The 20,693-nt window shown below is 35.2% G+C and overlaps 1 protein-coding gene across 1 annotated transcript in view; it reads right to left on the reverse strand.

Annotated features, from left to right (window-relative positions):
- The window catches only part of FBXL17 (F-box and leucine rich repeat protein 17), a 478,619-nt gene that overhangs the window by 447,136 nt on the left and 10,790 nt on the right, over positions 1 to 20,693 (reverse strand). Inside the window, exons 2-3 of the mRNA XM_082650228.1 lie at positions 19,031 to 19,153; positions 15,207 to 15,464 (exon numbers count right to left, since the gene is read on the reverse strand). Of these exons, the coding sequence (XP_082506354.1) occupies positions 15,207 to 15,464; positions 19,031 to 19,153 (381 nt within the window). The remainder of the gene's footprint in view (positions 1 to 15,206; positions 15,465 to 19,030; positions 19,154 to 20,693) is intronic.

The raw sequence follows: 20,693 nt of genomic DNA on the forward strand, positions 1-20,693 counted from the left end.
TTGCAGATAGTGAAATATCATTTTTGTTCATCAATATTCATCATGTTTATTAGATCTACTACCAGATCTTATAATGCATTATAGAGGCACATAGATTTCTAGAACATACAATGGGCACGTTACTTAGACGCCAGAAAGCTGAATCCAAAGCCAATAGTGGGGAAAGCAGAAAAGCAATATGATAATCACTACAAAACTCCCAATAAGCTCACATATGTCTGGCAGTGAGGGCGAGGTTGGTCTTAAAACCACCAGGATTCTTGAAAGTCTACTTAAGAAGTAGTTAACCACTCAGATCACCTCCTCATTTCTGCACAGCCTGCCCCTGCCCACTCTCCCACAATAGCAAAAGACTGGAGTTCACTGCAGGGAGTAAACCATAGGGTCTTTGGGGTATGCCATGCACAGCTGACAGCAGAAGCACACTCCAGAAAATGTGGGGATGTGAAAGTTTATACAGTGAAAATGCAGGAATTAAAAGAAATAATTCTATAAAATGTTCCAAGATGAAAGGATATAGACTTCCAGACTAAAAGGACTCACTCATATGTCCAATACAAATGACAAAAGCAAACCTGTACCAAGGCAAATCATCATAAAATTTCACAATCGTAGGTATAAAAAAATATTCTAGACTTCTAGTGAGAATCAGATTTCATACAGAGGATTAAGGATAAAAAAGGCAACAAACTTCTTAATTATTTAAGAATACTTATTTCAAACCTAGAATACTGTACTCAGGATTCAGACTATGAAATAAGTGTGAGGGTAGAACAGAGACATTTTCAGACATGCAAGTTCTCAAAAGATGTACCTCCCATATATTCTTTATCAGGAAGCTATTACAATCTGTGCTCTACAAAACATGAGAATACATCAAGAGAAAGAACACATGACATCTAGGTAATAGGACATCTAATAGAACAGCAAGGTGAGGAAAACATTAAGAATAAGGGTGAAGATAAGATACTAAGATGACCATTAATGCAAGAGTAGTTATATACAGTAAGTCCAGACTGCTGTCTACTTTAAGAAAATAAATTCGACTAAGTAAATACATATAGGTATACTAAAGCAACTGGGGGAAAGCTGTGGACTCCATCACTAATAAGATATAAAAACTAAGTAAACTAAATGAGGACAAAAAGACATTTATTCATTCCAATAAAAACAAAATTCCAGAGGGAAAAGAAAGGTAGGTAATTATAAAACGTAAATACTGAATACTTATTTAATCAAAATTATAACAGAATTATTTTGACACAATGAGGGCATAGGAGATAGAAAAGGATAGTGAGCTAAATCCTCATCTTTCCATAGCAAGGAAATAGCAGAGCTCAGCGGTCCGCAACCTTTTTGGCACCAGGGACCGGTTTCGTGGAAGACAATTTTCCCACGGATGCAGGGGAGGGAGGTTCAGGTGGTAATACGAGCGATGGGGAGTGATAGTAAGTGGCAGATAAAGCTTCACTCACCTGCTGCTCACCTCCTGCTGTGCGGCCCGGGGGTTGGGGACCCCTGGGATGGTCTAAAATGGATAAATCAAGAAAATACATACAGACATAGACGGCAAATGCTTCTTATCTACCACTGCTTCCTTCTTCTGGAAGGAGTTCAACTGGTCTAACTTCTGGTCTCTACACTGATTAGTTTGTATTTAATAAGCTGAACATGTTCAGTTCATCTCTATCTTTTTTCCGCTTGAGAACAAACTGCACACAAGGAGCAAGCATCTACTTCTACATTTGCAGGACACTGCTGGTCCAGCCTAGTAGATGACGACAGGGTCCCCTGGCCAAACTCCAGCGTTTGAGTTAACAAGCCTATTTAGCTCTATTACTAAGCAACATTCCCAATCTAGCCTTTCTGTGTAATAAAGTTGATATTTTTCCTCTGTCACTATTCCAGTGTCTTATTTGTCAATTTATTGAGATGCTGGAGCAATAAAGAGACTTCAACACTTAGTGCACCAGCCAGGTGATCTCTTCCTGTATCAAGTTTACCGCCATTAACTCTTTTTTTTTTTTTTTTTTTTTGATGTGGACCATTTTTAAAGTCTTTATTGAATTTCTTACAATACTGCTTCTGTGTTTTTTTATGTTTTGGTTTTTTGGCCGTGAGGCATGTGGGATCTTAGTTCCCCGACCAGGGATTGAACCCACACCCCCTGCACTGGAGGGTGAAGTCTTAACCACTGGAACGCCAGGGAAGTCCCCCCGTCCTTAACTCTTACCTTATCCCAGCAGAAAGTCACTACAGCTAAAGGATCTACAAACACCTCAAAACTACCTCCATAATACTTTCTACTTTACCAAAGAACATTCTGAAATAATAACTACTCATCATAAGATAAGAATACCTATCTGGCTGATATTGACAGGATGAATACCACCACTCACCTTGGTTGGATACTGGAAAACTCCTCCCTGAGGGCCCTTCCAGGTAAGAGAGGTTATCAACCTTGTGAAATTTTAGCTCCAACCACACCTATCCATTCACACCCAGCCTGTCCTTCATTGCTATTTGCACCTGACACTCATGACAGGTCCAATCCTAACTCTCACTCTTCACCAAGTAAATGGTCTTAGTTACCTAAGACATAGAACCCCAGTATGTCATTTAAGAGGTTCTGAATCTTTATCAATACAAGTCCAATATCTAGTTCCCTAGGAAAGGTGCAAGTCAGATGGACAGTAATAGAAGCCTTCCTCTAACTCTAATTAATATGTCAAGGGCACCCATCAGTCAACCCTGAAGGAAATCATTTAATGAAAAGGGTGTTAGTAGCCACTTTATCACTTAAATGAAGCTAGTCCACCTATTAATCCATGGTTCATTTTAGCACATGACAGTAATTAGAACTGAAAATGGACTAGAGTAAATGAATATAATATAAAAAGGACTGTCTTTGATTTATTCTTTTCTTCTTTGTAATAATCCTTTAAGATTATTCACAATTTTGCTCAAGAACTCCAAAGGTATTTTTCAAATTTTTCTATAAAATATTTGGAGGTGAATTTCCCAGCATCTCAAAATTTAATTAAAATTTTGCACACCACCCTTGAGAATTTACAAAAGAGAATTTGTTTTAGCAAGCTATATGTTGTTACTGGGTTATTTTTGTAATAAAACAAACACCTTAGGAAGAATATACTTCGACAAAGAATTTAGATAACTGAAACCAGAACATGGGACCCACTGGGATAAAAATAAGATTAGGTCTTCCAATGTCACACGAAATCTGCTCAAAACCAGTATTAAGGACATATTTTTAAAACATGAGGTATGCCACCTTCAACAGAAGAGGGAAATTGTTCCTTCTACTTTCCATTCTCAATATGTCACCACTGTCACTATTATACACATGCAAAAGAAAACAGTGAAGAAAACCCAAACCATATCTTCTAGTAACTTCACCCAGCTACGCTAACTATTCATGTTTGTGAAATCATAAAAATGACAATTTCATAATTTGATTCATTAGTTTCATCATTTGTAGTAGAGTAGCACAATGAGATATGAAAGAAAGCAAAGCAAATTTTTCAAACTGCCACTCATCTGACCCTCTTTAAGGACTCAAATTTGAATCTTTCTCCTAGATTTATATTGTCTAACTTTGCCTCATTTAAAGAACATTCCATTTAATACAATGAAAATATGCTACATAAGCTCCCAAAATGTGTACCAATACTATTTTTTAGTTGTACTAGCATGATGTATAATTATAACTCAAGAGTAAATGAAAATTGAGAACATACATGGAATAATCACTTGATTAATTTGTTACACACTAAAAAGATTTTTTTATCTTTTAGAAAACCAGCAAAAATGCTATTTTAGCACCAGTACATAGAAACATTTGTTACTTATTATTAATGTTTCAAATTTTAAAATACTGTGATTAAAACTTTTGCAGCTTAACTTTAAAAACATGGGAAGCCATTAACAGATGAGTAGAAAAAAATATGGTTTATACATACACTAGAATATTATTCAGCCATAAAATGGAATGAAACTGATATATGCTACAACATAGATAAACACTGAAAACATTATGCAAGTGAAATAAGCCAGACACAAGAGTTAACATTGTATGATTCTACTTACAGGAGGTAGCTAGATAGGCCCAGAAAGTATGCTAATTAGAAATTAGAAGAGAGCCTACGATGGTTACACAACATTGTGAACATACTTAAAGTCACTGGAATTGCACACTCAAAAGCTGTTAAAATGGTAAATATTATGTAGATTTTGCCACAGTAAAAAAAATCAACACAATGAAACAGCAAATGTCAATAAAACCTGAGATAAAAAAAACAGTCAAAAGAAAGTGATATTTCTTCCCAAATCTGTTTTTTCTAATTATAATTATTATAACATAATTACATTAGATATTAAATAAACCAACAAATGAGAAGGAAAAAGAAAGCTCTTGCTAAAAAAAGTAGGTTGAATGTTTTATGTTCAATAAAAGCCATAAAAAAAGTGCTGATGAATTAGTTTTCAGTGACAACTATAAAGTTATAAAATATTGGGAAAATCATATTCTAAAACAAGCTGCACCCATATTCCTTCATAAGTAGTGACTACCTGTCCCACTTCAATTTAAAAAAAAAAAACAACTGAAAATCATGGGTGCCACATCACTGATATAGTTTAAGTAAAATAAAGTCAAATTCTAACTAGCTGTCTCTAACTCAAGAAAAAGGCCCTGACCCTATATCAAAAGACTCACTAATAGGGCTTCCCTGGTGGCACAGTGGTTGGGAGTCCGCCTGCCGATGCAGGGGACATGGGTTCCTGCCCCGGTCCTGGAGGATCCCACGTGCCACGGAACGGCTGGGCCCGTGACCCATGGCCGCTGGGCTTGTGCGTCCGGAGCCTGTGCTCCGCAACGAGAGAGGCCACAACAGTGAGAGCCCCGCGAAGACTCACTAATGAATCTACAGTTATATAGTATTTTTTAATTAAAATGTTTATAGTACATATTGATTTTTGTGATTCTATCATTTAACTCATTTTCAGTTAACTGACCAACTTCCATTCTCAGGCCCAGAAGGCTTATGCTGAATTATAACAATGCCTACCTATACCTCACTGGGTTGTGGAGAAGATTTTTTAAAAAATAACACAAATGGAAATGCTTATTAAGGCACACTGCAAAGCATATAAAAGTACTAAATAAATGTTTTATACCTCTATTATTATTAATGGGTAAAGAAGGAAGCTATTAGAACACTATTTATTAGGATTCATGTGAAGGGAACTTTTTAGAAGTATTCAATACTATAAAGATAAATTTCCAGAAAGAAGCCTCCTTGAATTACATGAAGGCTCAATACTCCCAGTTACAGATGGAAAATTTTCTCTCTAGTCATTGAACTGAAAATTCCAGCTTAAAATCCTAGATATGATTCCACATGACATGATTCAGAGATCAAGCAAAATTTAATGAGAATATTGGCTCCATACCTTCCCAACTATGTGAACTTGGACAAGTTACTTAACTTCCAAAAGATTCAACTTTTCATCCTGAAATACCTCAGCACTGCTGTGAAGATTAAATTGGACAACAAAATATGAAAGCACAAAATACAATGCCTGTCATATAGAAAGCACCCAAAATATTATTTACTTCCCTTTGCAAATTGTGATGCTAATTTAGAAACAGAATGCTTAAAACATTCTTAAACTACCTAAATGTAACACATTTTGATAAAGGAGGCTTTTCAAGATCTCTAGTTTCTCAGTCTCATTATAAATATCACTTATCATTATAGGGATAAAATGAGTGTCACGTAATCTGAAAAGGGGAGGAAATGGGCTAAGTGGATTTAGTATGAACTCAAGACATCCCTGGATAAGAATGCCAGCCCTATCACTTATTACTTTATCTCAGATAAATTACTTATGGTCTCTCTGTAACTGCTTCCTCATCTATAAAAATGAAATAATACCTATCTCACAGAGTGGCTGTGAATCAAAAGAGAAATTAAATGTATCAACATATAGTTGGAATATATGAACAGTGCCCTACCCATGGTAGATACTCATAAAGGTTACATACTTGCTCTTTACTTAGTTGACTGAATATCACTAGAACATGTAAAGATAGATTAGATGAGACTGACATTTTAGTTTATCTCACAGAAATTCAGCATCTAAAAACAAGTAATGTTTCTTTTTTCCTTTATTGTGGTAAAATATATCAAACATGAAAACTGCTATTTAACCATATTTAGGCATATAATTCAGTGACATTATATTCACAGTGTTGTGCAACCAACACCACTCTTTCCAAAACTTTTTCATCACCCCAAATAGAAACTCCCTACCCATTAAGCAACAAGTACCCATTTCCTACTTCCCCTAGCCCCTGAAGCCCTCTACCTACATTCTGTTTCTGTGAATTTGCCTATACTAGGTAATTTATATAAGTAGAATCTTATAATACTTGTTCTTTGTGTCTGGCCTATTTAACTTTGCATATGTGTACAAAGTTCATTCATGTGGTAACATGTACAGTGTTTCACTCCATTATAAGGCTGAATAATATTTCATTGCATGACATACATTTCATTCATTCATTCATCTCTTAATGGACAGTTGGGTTGTTTCTACCCCTTGGCTATTGTGAATAATGATACAATGAATATAAGTGAACAAGTATCTATTTGAGTCACTGTTTTCAATTATTTGGGGTAAACATCTAGGTGGAATTCCTGGGTCAAATGATAGTTCTATGTTTAATCTTTTGAGGAACCACCAAACTGTCTTCTACAGTATGTGCACCATTTATATTCCCAGTAGCGATGTATGAAGATTCAAATTTCTCCACATCCGAAGAAGCACTTTCTTTTTTTTTTTTTTACATCTTTATTGGAGTATAATTGCTTTACAATGGTGTGTTAGTTTCTGCTTTATAACGAAGTGAATCAGTTATACATATACATATGTTCCCATATCTCTTCCCTCTTGCACCTCCCTCCCTCCCACCCTCCCTACCCACCCCTCTAGGTGGTCACAAACCACTGAGCTGATCTCCCTGTGCTATGCGGCTGCTTCCCACTAGCTATCTACCTTACCTTTGGTAGTGTATATATATATGTCCATGCCTCTCTCTCGCTTTGTCACAGCTTACCCTTCCCCCTCCCCATATCCTCAAGTCCATTCTCTAGTAGGTCTGTGTCTTTATTCCTGTCTTACCCCTAGGTTCTTCATGACATTTTTTTTCCCTTAAATTCCATATATATGTGTTAGCATACGGTATTTGTCTTTCTCTTTCTGACTTACTTCACTCTGCACGACAGACTCTAGGTCTATCCACCTCATTACAAATAGCTCAATGTCATTTCTTTTTATGGCTGAGTAATATTCCATTGTATATATGTGCCACATCTTCTTTATCCATTCATCCGATGATGGACACTTAGGTTGTTTCCATCTCTGGTCTATTGTAAATAGAGCTGCAATAAACATTTTGATACATGACTCTTTTTGAATTATGGTTTTCTCAGGGTATATGCCCAGTAGTGGGATTGCTGGGTCATATGGTAGTTCTATTTGTAGTTTTTTAAGGAACCTCCATACTGCACTTTCTTATTTTCTGGTTTTTGCTTTTTTTTTTTTTATTAATATCCATTGGAGTAGGTGTGAAGTGATGTCTCATGATTTTCATTTGCAATTCTCTAATGACTAATGATGATGGGCATCTTCTCATGTGCTTGAGGGCCATTTGTATTTTTCCTTTGGATAAATATCTATTCAAGTATTTTGCCAATTTTTCAATTGAGTTCGGGGGGGGTTATTGTTGGATGGTAAGAGTTCTTTATATATTCTGGATATTAAACTCTTATCAAATATATGATTTCTACACATTTTCTCTCATTTTATGGGTTGTCTGTTCACTCCCTTGAGAATGTCATTTGAAAAAAAAAGTTTTTAATTTTAATCAAGTCCACCTTATCTGTTTTATACTTTTCTTGCCTATTCTTTTGGTGTCATATTTAAGAAACCATTACTAAATCCAAGGTCATGAAGATTTGTACCTATACATTCTTCATAGAGTTTTACAGTTTTAGCTCTTAAATTTAGTTCTTTGATCCATTCAGAATTAATTTTTGTCGATGGTATAAGGTTAGGGTCCAGTTTCACTCTTTTGCATGTGGACATCTACTTTTCCCAGCACCATTTCTTGAAGAGTGTTCCTTCCCCCAGTGAATGTTCTTGCCACTGTGGTAAAAAAAAAATCAACTGACCACAGATATGAGGGTTTACTTGTGGACTCCCAATTCTACTCCATTGGTCTATATGTCAATCCTTATGCTAATATTACATGGTTTTATTTACTGTACCTTTGTAGTAAGTTTTAAAATAAAGAAGTATGAATCCTCCAAATTTGTTCTTTGGATTCAAGATTGCTGTGACTCTTCTACGTCCCTTAAAATTCCTTATGAATTTTAGGATGGATTTTCCATTTCTGCAAAAACCACCACTGGAATTTTAATAGGGACTGCATCAAATCTGTAGCCCACTTTGGGTAGTATTATCTTAACAATATTAAGTCTTCCAATTCACAAGCTCAGGATGACTTTACATTTATTTAGGTCCTCTTTCTTTCAAAAATGTTTTGCCATTTTCAGTGTATAAGTCTTGCATTTGCTTGACTAAATTTACTCCTAAATATTTTATTATTATGGATGCCACGATAAATGGAATTATTCATTTATTAGGCCAAACAGTTTTTTTGTGGATTCTTTAGGGTTTACCATATAAAAAACATTATCTGCAAATAGAGATAGTTTTTTGTCTTCCTTTCCAATTAGGAAGCTTTTTATTTCTTTGTCTTTCCTAATTGCTCTGGCTAGAACTTCCAATACAATTTTGAACTGAAGTGGCAAAAGTTGGGCATCCTTGTTTTGTTCCTGAACTTAGGGGAAATGTTTTCAGCTATTCACCACTGCGTGTGATATTAGTTGTAGCTTAGTCACATCTGACCTTTATTATGTTGAGAAAGACCCTTCAATTCCTAGTTTATTGTGTTTTTTTATCATGAAAAGGTGTTGGATTTCACCAAATGCATTTTCTGAGCTAATTAAGATGATTATGTGAGGTCTTTTCCTTCATTCTGGTAATGTGGCGTATTACACTGACTGATTTTTGTACATTGAGTCACCCTTGCATTCATGGGATAAATCATACTTGGCCATAGTATATAACCCTTTCAATATATTGTTGACTTCTGTTTGCTATGTTTTTTGAGAATTTTTGCATCTATAGTCATTAAGGATGTTGGTCTGTAGTTGTCTTCTCTTGTAGTGTCTTTGTCTGGCTTCAGAATCAGGGTAATGCTGGCCTTGTAGGAATCAGCAAGTGTTGCCTTCTTTTAAGTATTTTGAAAGAGTTTGAGAAGGATTGGTATTAATTCTTCTTTATCTGTTAAACCAAATTCAACAGGGAACCCATCTGATTCCTGACTTTGCTTTGTTGGGAGGATTTTTATTACTGATTCCATCTCCTTACTTGTTACAAATCTGTTCAGATTTTCTACTTATCCTGAGTCAGTTTTTGTAGTTTTTACATTTCTAGGAATTTACCCATTCCATCTAGGCGATCCAGTTTGTGGTATACATAGTGGTTCATAATTTTCTTGTATAATCCTTTTTATTTCTATAAAGTTAGTGGTAATATCTACTCTTAAATTTCTGATTTAGTAAGTTGAATCTTCTATTTTTCTTAGTCAATATAGTTAAAGGTTTGTCATTTTTGTTGGTATTTTCAAAGAAACCAGTTTTGGTTTCATTGACTTTATCTATAATTTTCCTGTTTTCTAGTTCATTTATTTCTGCTCTGATCATTATTTCCTTCCTTCTGTTAGCTTTGGGTTTAGTTTGCTCTTCTTTTCCAAGTGCCTCCAGGAGTACAATTAAGTTACTAATTTCAGATTTTTCTTCCTTTGTAAACATAAACTTTTACAGCTATAAATTTCTCTCTAAATATTATTTTTGTTGCCATAATTTTTGCTATACTGTGTCTTCATTTTCATTCATTTCAAGGTATTTTCTAATTTCCCTTGCGATTTCTTCAATGTTCGATTGGTTGTGCAAGAGTATGCTGTTTAACTTCCACATATTTGTGTATTTTCCAGATTTCTTCGTGTTACTGATTCTTAGATTCACGTCATTATAGTCAAAAAAGATACCTGCATGGTTTCAATCTTCCCAGACTTATTAAAAGTTGTTTTGTGGTCCAAAATATCATCTAATCTTAAGAATATTCCATGTGTACTCTTCTGTTGTTGAGTGTAGCCTACTGTATATGCCTGTTAGGTATAACTGGCATACAGCATTGTTCAAGTACTCTAGTTTCTTGTTGATCTTTTCTGGTTGTTCTCTCCATTACCGAAAGTAGATTATTAAAGTCTCCAACTACTAATGTAAAACTGTCTTTTCCTCCCTTCAAGTCTTTCCATTTTTGCTTCATATATTTAGGGGCTGTGTTGTTTGAGTCATATATGTTTATAATTGCTATATCTTCCTGATTAATTGAAACTTTTATCAATACATAATGACCTTCATTGTTTCCTGCAACCTTTTTTCACTTAAAATTGATTTTTTTTCTGGTTATAATACAGATCTTCCTCAATTTACAATGGGCTTACATCCTGATAAACCCATCGTAAATTGAAAATATCGTAAGTCAAAAATGCATTAATACACTTAACCCACTGAACATCATAGCTGAGCCTAGCATACCTTAAATGGGCTCAGAACACTTACATTAGCCTATAGTTGAGCAAAACCGTCTAACATGAAGCCTGTTTTACAATAAAGTGTTGAGTATTTATGTAATTTCACTGAAATTGAAAAAGAGAACAGTTGTATGGGTACAGAATGGTTATAAGTGTATCAGTTGTTTACCCTCATGATTGTGTGGCTGACTGGGAGCTGCAGCTCACTGCTACTGTCCAGCATCGTAAAAGAGTGTCATACCACATATTGCCAGTCTGGGAAAAGATGAAAATTTAAAATCTAAAGTACAGTTTCTACTGAATGCATATGGCTTTCACACCATCATAAAGTCGAAAAATTTTAAGTTGAACCATCATAAGCTGAGGACCATCTGTATAGCCACTCTAGCTCTGTTTGGTTATTAGTATTTGAGTGGAATATCTTTTCCCATTCTTTTACTTTCAACCTCATTGTGTCTGTAACTGAAATGAGTCTCTTTTAGACTTTATATGCATGATTTTTTTTTATGCTGCCAATCTTTGCCTTTTAGAGAATTTAATCTATTTATATTTAAAGTACTGATAAAGAATGATTTATTTCCACCATTTAGCTATTCATTTACTGTATGTTTCATACTTTTTTTATTGTTGTTCCTCAGTTCCTCCATTACTGCACTTTTTGTATTTGGTAGATTTTATGCAGTGTACCATTTAATTCTCTTCTTATTACTTTCATGTATATATTTATTTTCTTAATGGTTATCATGGAGATTACAATTAACATCTGAAACTTATAATAACCTTATTTGAATATTACCATGTTGGTTTCAATAGTATACACCCCATTCCTGTACATCTCTATCCCTCCTACTTTATATGGTTATTACCACAGATGATACATTATGTGCCCATTAACAAAGATTTATAAATACTGTTCTATACGTGTGCCTTTTAAATCATATAGAAAAAAATAGTTAAAAACCAAAAATACAATAAATCTATCTTTTACATTTACCTATGTGGTTACTTATACTCGCATTCTTTTTTTCTTCCTATGGCTTTCAGTTACTATCTAGTGTCTTTTTATTTCAGCCTGAAGAACTCTCTTTACCACTTCTTGTAAGGCAAGTCTACAAACGAACTTCCTCAATTTTTGTTTACCTGGGAATATCTTAATGTCACATTTACTCTTGGAGAACAGTTTTGCCAGATACAGAGTTCTTGGTTGACATTGTTTCTTCAACACTTTAAATATGTTAGCCAACTGCTTTCTGGCTTCCATGGTTTCTGATGAGAAATCAGTTGTTAATCCTATTGAGGATCCCTTGTATGCTATGAATCACTTCTCTGTTGCTTTCAAGATTCTCTTTGGCTCTAGCTTTTGAAAATTAGACTATTATGTGTTTTAATGTAGGTCCCTTTGAAATCATCCTGCTTGGAATTCACTGAGTTTCTTGGATGTATAGATTCATGTCTTTCACAAAATTTGAACAGTTTGGGCCATATCATTTCTTAAAATACTCTTTCTGCCTCTTTCACTCTCCCTTCACTTTATGGTATCCCACAGGTCCCTTAGACTCTGTTCACTTTCCTTCATTCTTTCTTCTTTCTGCTCCTCAGACATGATCATTTCATTTGTCCTATTCAGGTTCACTGAGTCTTTCTTCTGCCTGCTCACATTTGATGCTAAATCCTTCTACTAAATTTTTTATATCAGTAATTATACTTTTCAGCACCAAAAATCCTATTTCATTCCTTTTTATACTTTCTAGCTCTTTATTGCTATTCTCATTTTGTTCATGCATCATTTTCTTGAATTCCTTTAGTTCTCTGTCCATGCTTTCCAAACCTTTCAACTTGCTCTACAGAAGCAACAATTCAATCAACTGCTATGTTTAAGAGTAAAAGAGAAAAAAATACCAGGAAAATTAATCAATTACGAAAGCTCCATACTAGGCCTTTTGAAACTTTATTATACATTTTTAAGTTGTTAATTCACTAAAAGTATAATGTAGTCCACATCAGGGCTTATCAAATATCACTGGGTCATGAAATTAATTTACTGAGTGGATCAAGATCAACATTTATTTAACATAATAGTACAGAATAGAAAATATCAATTGCACTATTCATAAGGCTATATATTACTTCATAAAAGTTTTACTTCTATTTTGTGTATATATGAAAGCCATTCTCTTTCTACTATACCGTAACACTATCCCAACAGAAGAAAGAGGCTAAAAGAGGACACACCCTACCACAGCACCATCTTAAGCATAGGAAAGGATTACTCATTGTACTGCAATGAAGTTCATATGCAATTACTTTTAAAAATTACTTAGAATGAAAACGATTTATTTTACTACCTTTTATCAGATTATTACTTCATATATAACTAATTCATAATTCAGAAACCATAAAAATCTGAAGCAAACATCTAATCTATCATAAATTAATGGGTTCCAAAATACCTCACATTCTAGGGAAGATTTACATAATTAGTCTCAAAGCTGTAAATATTAGATAAATTCATAATACTTAACTGGCATATTGTCTTGTTCCTTAAAGAACTTTTTAGTTTCCCTCTATTTCAACCATAAATATGACCTTATTTTTACAAGGAACACCCTTGGCACTCTGGTCAACTGGTACCTATTTGTGTTATATCAGATTTAAATATATAGCAAATTTAATCCATTTCTTAATAAATACATAGACTTTTTAAAATGTTTCATTGTGAAGTATAACTTGCTGGGAAATTTCCGTCACAAAAAAATCACGCCATGTCTATAAAATTTATAATTTACCTCAAAGATTAATTTGTTTTAACAGACTTAAGAACTTCATAAAATGCTTTGCTAGTGAATAATCCTGTACATAGCAGAAATAGATCAGGACAAATATTACAACAGGTAAGACTGTTGTTGCACAATTAGCCTGTGCAGACAAAATAGGCTCCCTTATAAATTGCAGGATTCTTAACACATAAATTGGATTGACACACCTAGTACTATTTAGGATAGTCATTCCAAATTTCTTCTAATACTGAGCTTTCAGTTAATTCATATGCAGTGTTTAAATTTAGGGATCTTCAGGGACTTCCCTCACGGTCCAGTGGTTAAGACTCCGCGCTCCCAATGCAGGGGGCCCGGGTTTGATCCCTGGTCAGGGAACTAGATCCCACATGCGGCAACTAAGAGCCTGCATGCCACAACTAAAAGATCCCACATGCTGCAATTAAAAAGATCCTGCATGCCGCAACAAAGATCTCACACGTGGCAATGAAGATCCCACGTGCTGCAATTAAGACCCAGCACAGCCAAATAAATAAATAAATATTTAAATAAATCAATAAATTTAGGGATCTTCATATTATTTCTGACTTCGTCTCATATCAGACTTAAGTCTAGGACTTTACTGATACTCTGCTTTTCCTGGGAACTATTAGGACTACATCTCAATTCTAAATTTAAAAAATAGTTCTGACAAAGTTCTTGAGTGGAATTATTAATTCTTCCTTTCAACAAATGTTTGCCAAGGGCACTGTGGGTAGAGTGGTACATGTGCATAGCCTCTGCCCTCATGGAACAGGCTCCTTTATCCAAGGTCTAGAAGAGTACAGTCTATTGGCATGGAAAAAACGGAAAGACTGTAGGGCGGTAGGGCTTTGGAGAATCCAAGCTTCAAATCCCAGGTCCACTGTCTACCACACATTAGGCAAGTTTCTTAATCTCTCTAAGCCTTAATCTCTCCCTTTACAAAATGAGTTTAAATCAACTATTTCCACAAAGTTATTTCAAAGGTTAAATAAAAACTACAAAAAGTGCCTAGTACAATAGAGGGAACATTACTAAATATTCAAAATATTCACAAATTCAGGGACTGGCACATAGAATCCATTCAATATCCACTCTGAGACAAGAAACCTTAAATACCATTTCCAAAGAAAGTGAATCAACCAGAAAATACACATGATACTATATTTAATCCAATTATTGTACCTAATATAGGTAATTACCATCTTTTTCTTCATTTTATACTCCTTAACTTGGACTTCCATTTAAAAGATATTTTAAAACATGTAAGCATGTCATCTAGTAACATAAAAGAGGAATTAAAAGTTAATTTTTAAAACCTCATGCTGACCCAAACTGCATACTGTAGTTACCTAAAGCAAAATTTCGCATAAAATTTAAGTAACAAAGGAATAAATTAATAAAATGGCTGGTCAAAGAAGTTCAGGCACTTATTAAAAAACACAAAAAAGTTAATTTATCAATTACAGCCATGGAACTCTAGTTCACTAACCCAAATATTCATAGATACATAAAAAGGATGACTTATTTTAGTCTCTGAACATTACAATATGTATGTTGCTATGTATGTTGCTACAACATAGCAATCTTTCAAAGTGTTGCTGCAAGAAAACATGTTGAGTTAATACGAGTAAAACCATTTTATAGATGCTAAAATTTACCTGTTTGAGTCCTTCATCAGTAAGTTTGTCCTGGTTGCCTACATGAACTTTCTGAAGTAAAGGACAGTGAGAAGCTACCGCAATAATAGAGGTGTCAGAAAGCTGTTTACACCTGTAGGCTGTATACCTAAGAAGTCCAGGACACTTAAATGCTAGAACACACACGCCAGTATCAGACATACTGCGACAATCAGAAATGTTGATTTCAATTATATTTTGACTTCTTGATGCAATTTTTTCCAATAATTCATCAGTGACCTATGAGAGAGAAGAAAAGCAATAAATTTAAAAATCTGCTAAAAGTAGAAACTTACATTCTATTCTTTTATTAAATTCTCCCCAATAAATAATAATTAGATTATAGCATGAAAACCACAATCAAAAGAAACCCTTCTTACTTAATATTAAAGCATAATAAGAACTGTGGTATAATAAAAAAATATATTTGGTCTTTGTCTCCAGTTCCTGGAACAGAGCTCCTAAAGTTCTAGGAATTTCCTGAGTGATAGGAATGTCTTTTGTTATTTTTAACAAGCCCCTTTTACCATGCCTGAGTTTATACTAATGAAATGACTTAAGTTGGGGCCCCTAGATAGCTTCAGGATGGGGGCTGGTCACCAGAAAGACCAAACACCATGTGATTAGAGGGTGGAAACTTTCAGCCCCATCCTCCAATTTCCTGGGAGGGAAGGGGAGCTGGAGACTGGATTATAAAAACTCTTGAACACTGAGATTTGAAGGGCTTCTGGGTTGGTGAATACATCAAAGTGCTGGGAGGTCAATGTGAATGTAAACAATATAGAAGCTCCAAACTCTCTCCCCCCATACCTTGCCCTATGCGTATTTTCCATTTGGCTGGTCCTGGTTTACATCCTCTATAATAAATCAGTGAACACAGTATTTTCCTGAGTTGTGATCATTCTAGCAAATTATCACACCTAAGGAGAGGGCTGGGGGAACTTCCAAATTTACAGCTGGTCAGTCTAAAGTACAGGTGGCTCCTAGGACTTGTGACTGGCATATGAAGTGGAGACAGTCTTATGGGACTGAGCCCTTAACCTGTGAGGTCTGCACTAACTCCAGGAGTTAGTGTCATAATTGAACTGAATTGTTGGACACGCATTTGGTGTCAGAGAATTTGTTGTCAGAATGGAAAAAAACACAGATTTGGTGTCAGAAAACACCAAGTGATAATGTATGTGTTAGTTTTCATTAAACACCTAAAAATCTATCCTTATTAGGAAAACATACTTTAAACTTTCAAACTCACCAAAAACTCCCCACAAACAAAACTGTATTGAGATTTGGAGTTGGTTCTGTTTTTAACCCAACAAATAGTATATATCAGCCATCATGATGTATGACTCTTGACTTTTCACACTTATTATGAGATAATACCTACCAAAGTATATACATTTCAATTGTTTTACTACTTTTATCAGAATACATTACATATAACTAAATCCATAGCTTAGACAATATATCATTTTGGGTTTCAGCACACTGAAGACTTCATAGAAAAGTCCATTAAAAAAAAGTTTTTCTCGGGCTTCCCTGGTGGCGCAGTGGTTGAGAGTCCGCCTGCCGATGCAGGGGACACGGGTTTGTGCCCCAGTCCGGGAAGATCCCACATGCCGCAGAGCGGCTGGGTCCGTGAGCCATGGCTGCTGAGCCTGCGCGTCCGGAGCCTGTGCTCCGCAACGGGAGAGGCCACAACAGTGAGAGGCCCGTGTACCGCAAAAAAAAAAAAAAAAAAGTTTTTCTCGGAAGACTCAAAGCTACCTGTAAGTAACCTTAAAATTCATCTGCTGAAAAATTCATATGGCCATCTCAATTCTTTAAACAAATTTTAAAAACCAACCTCTACACATTCCCTGCCCAATCATATTTCCAAAAAAAGAAAACAGAGTTAACATTATTCAAATCTTTTGTGCAAAAATAATGATGAGAGAAAATGCACATGATGAAATTTAGAAAGGAAAAAGAAGGGCTTCCCTGGTGGCGCAGTGGTTAAGTATCCACCCATCAATGCAGGGGACACAGGTTTGAGCCCTCGTCTGGGAAGATCCCACATGCCACAGAGCAACTAAGCCCATGCACCACAACTACTGAGCCTGCACTCTAGAGCCCACGAGCCACAACTACTGAGCCCGCGTGCCACTACTGAAGCCCGCACACCTAGAGCGCGTGCTCCGCAACAAGAGAAGCCACTGCAACAACGAGAAGCCCATGCACTGCAATGAAGAGTAGCCCCCGGCCACCACAACTAGAGAAAGCCCACACACAGCAACGAAGACCCAACGCAGCCAAAAATAAATAAATAAATAAATTTTTAAAAAAAAAAAAAAGAAAGGAAAAAGGAAAGAATTGGAGTGTTGAGGGATACAAGGAGTTAAGAGCCAAGGTTGAAAATACCTTTGTTTACGCTTGTTGGAAACAGCATACCTCTCTTTTTTTTTTTTTCTTTTTTCACCTCCAGATCTAACTACCAGGAGAGGGGAAAAGCTCTTCTTAGTCTGAGTTTGTAACAAATAGCTCAGACAACCAAGACTAATGAAGTAAAGAGCCAATGGATTACTTCACGTTACCTGTCTCCACTGTACCAGCCACAACTAACTAAATATTCACCATTCCCCCTGGACACAAATTTCATGAACCTGGACAGGTAAATGACTAATTCTATAACTGTCTTAACCTCTTACCAATGAGGCAGTAAAACAAAAAGAAAACTCATACACAAATGCTCAGGAACTTGCTTATTTTGTTTAAAGTACATGTGCCTATAAACACACACAAATGCTACCAGTGTTGGAGTTGGCTTGTACCAAATCACAAAAGTCTATAGTATATACCACTTTCGAAGTCAGTCATATCACTACATTCAGTGACATCACATTGGTAGCTTGAAATGGGTCATGGTGAAAATATTTGTACAACAAAAACTGGAAAATATAACAAATCAGGGCTTTTTCTTTGCTCATTTGTTTTTGAAAGCCAGCAGTTAAACATTTAGCAGCACATCACTAACAATATCATGGAAGGATTTAGAGCAGGTTTAGTAGTCTAATAAAATCCTATTCTTATTGGATATCTTTTTTATGTTTCCAATGCCAAGCACTGAAAACCAAGTTTAAGGGAAGAATTTAACAAGTCCAACAAATTATTTGTAATAAGCACTATTAACTATCTTCTTTCCTAATTTATGCCACCATATAAACATATTGGCAGTCGGGCAATGGGGAGGATTAGAAAATTCATCAAAATGAAAATTAAAACAAAATGAGTTATCTTATTCCATTTCTTCACACAAAATAACATTATAAGTATACTGTTATGAAAAGTATAATAATAATAAATTAATAGGGATAATGATAGTATCAACTCATAAGATGGTTGATCAAATGAACACATATAAAGCTCACTGAACAGTATGTACGTGGCACATCAGCAGCACTATATAAATGTTTGCCTTATTTTCTACTATTAAACTAATATTCGTAAAATGACCCCTCCAAAAAATGAAAAGTTTAATAACTCTTTTTAAAGGTAGTAAAAACTGGGGGGGGGGGGAGGATGAAGAGGACTAAGACAAAGAGGATTAAGAACCAACCCAAAATTACCAATCCAAACTAAAAAATGTATTCTTCATCATAGGAACCTAGCTTCAACTTGAATTTGAAAAAAAATTACTAAAGCACAGAATTATAGATTACAGTCATTTGAACTATCTTGAAAAACAGCGTGAAAGAAGTGATTTCTGAGGAGGAAAAAGATATTTTTTGAATAGGTCAACCTGAGTGTTTCTTTAGAATTAGAATCCATACCTGCTGACGACTACTAAGATCCAGCTGCTTCCAAAACTGGAAATCTAAACAAAGGTCACGCCAGTACTTGCAAACCAATGATGCAGAAAGGCAACGCTCATCCAGGGATAAATTGGAAAATATCTGTGAATAAAAAAGGAACCACATAATATGCGCTAAAAATTTTAAAGGCAATGAAAAGGTCTTCATCAGTTAGAAAAAATTACCCCTTTTTTTTTTTTTAATTTATCCTTTCTGTCGAGGGCTGACTTTAAATAGATCGCAGTGAGGGAGCTGCTCTGCTATGTAAGACACCCTGACCCAGAAGCAGGTCATCTACGAATGGTTTAGCACCAGGTTCCCTATGAAAGTGCGTTGTGTGAAGGGCGAGGGGGCACAACAGGCAAGGGGGTGGCCGCCTTTCCAGCCATGAAAAATCAACTTTAAAAACAGAAAACCATCTTAAGTACAAGTGGCCGTTATTAAAAGAGTCATTGTTATGGACTGTCCTAAAGAGGAAGTATGATATGGGAGAAGCTAAGAACACAACCAAGAGAGGGGGAAAAAAGCAAACACTCAAATTACTAAAATCATGAATAAATAGAGACATTATTACCAGCCTTACAAAAACAGAATTATAAGAGAATATTATGAACACTGTATGCCAACAAATTAGATAACCTAAAGGAAACAGACAAACTTCTAGAAACATAAAAACTACAAAAAACTGACTCAGAAGAAATAGAAAATTTGAATAGACCTATAACAAGTAGAAATATTAAATCAGTAATCTAAAAACTTATAACAAAGAAAGACCAAGGACCAGATGGCCTCAATAGTGATATATTTAAAGAAGAACAAATATAAATTCTTCTTAAATTCTTCCCAAAATTGGAGCATGAGGGAACCCTTGCTAATTCATTCTATGAGGTTAGCATTACCCTCATACCAAAGCCAAAAACATCACAAGAAAACTATAGACCAACATCACAAGAAAACTATAGACCAACGTTCCTTATGAATTTAAATGCAAAAAATCCTAACAAAATACATTTGACCCTTGAACAATGCAGAGGTTTGGGGTGCTGACCCTCAATGCAGTCGAAAACCCAAGTATCACTTTTGGTTGGCCCTCCCTATATGCGGTTCCTCACCCATGGATTCAACCAACCAAGCATCATGTAGTACTACAGTATTTACTCTTGAAAAGAAATCTGCATGTAAGAAAACCTGCACAGTTCAAATCCATGTTGTTCAAGGGTCAACTGTATTAGCAAACTGAATCCAGCAGCATATTAAAAGGATCATACACCATGGCCAAGTGGGATCTATCCCAGGAATGCAAAGATGATTCAACATGCAAAAATAAATCCATTTAACATATTAATCCATTTAACCATATTAATAAAATGAAGGTTTAAAAAACCCAACCAACTCAATGCAGAAAAAGCATTTGACAAACTCCAATACCCTTTCTTGACAAAAAATACTCAGAAAACTAGGAATAAAAGGAAACTTCCTTAATGTGATAGATGGCATCTATAAAAGTTCCACAATTATCATTACACCTAATAGTGAAAGACTGAATGTTTTCCCCTGAGATGAGGAACAAGAAAAAGATTTCTACCATCTCCACTCCTATGCAACATCGTATTGGAGATTCTGGCCTGGGCAATTATGTAAG

The sequence above is a fragment of the Grampus griseus genome (assembly GCF_964374135.1).
Source record: "Grampus griseus genome assembly, chromosome: 3".
NCBI classification, from domain to species: Eukaryota; Metazoa; Chordata; class Mammalia; order Artiodactyla; family Delphinidae; genus Grampus; species Grampus griseus.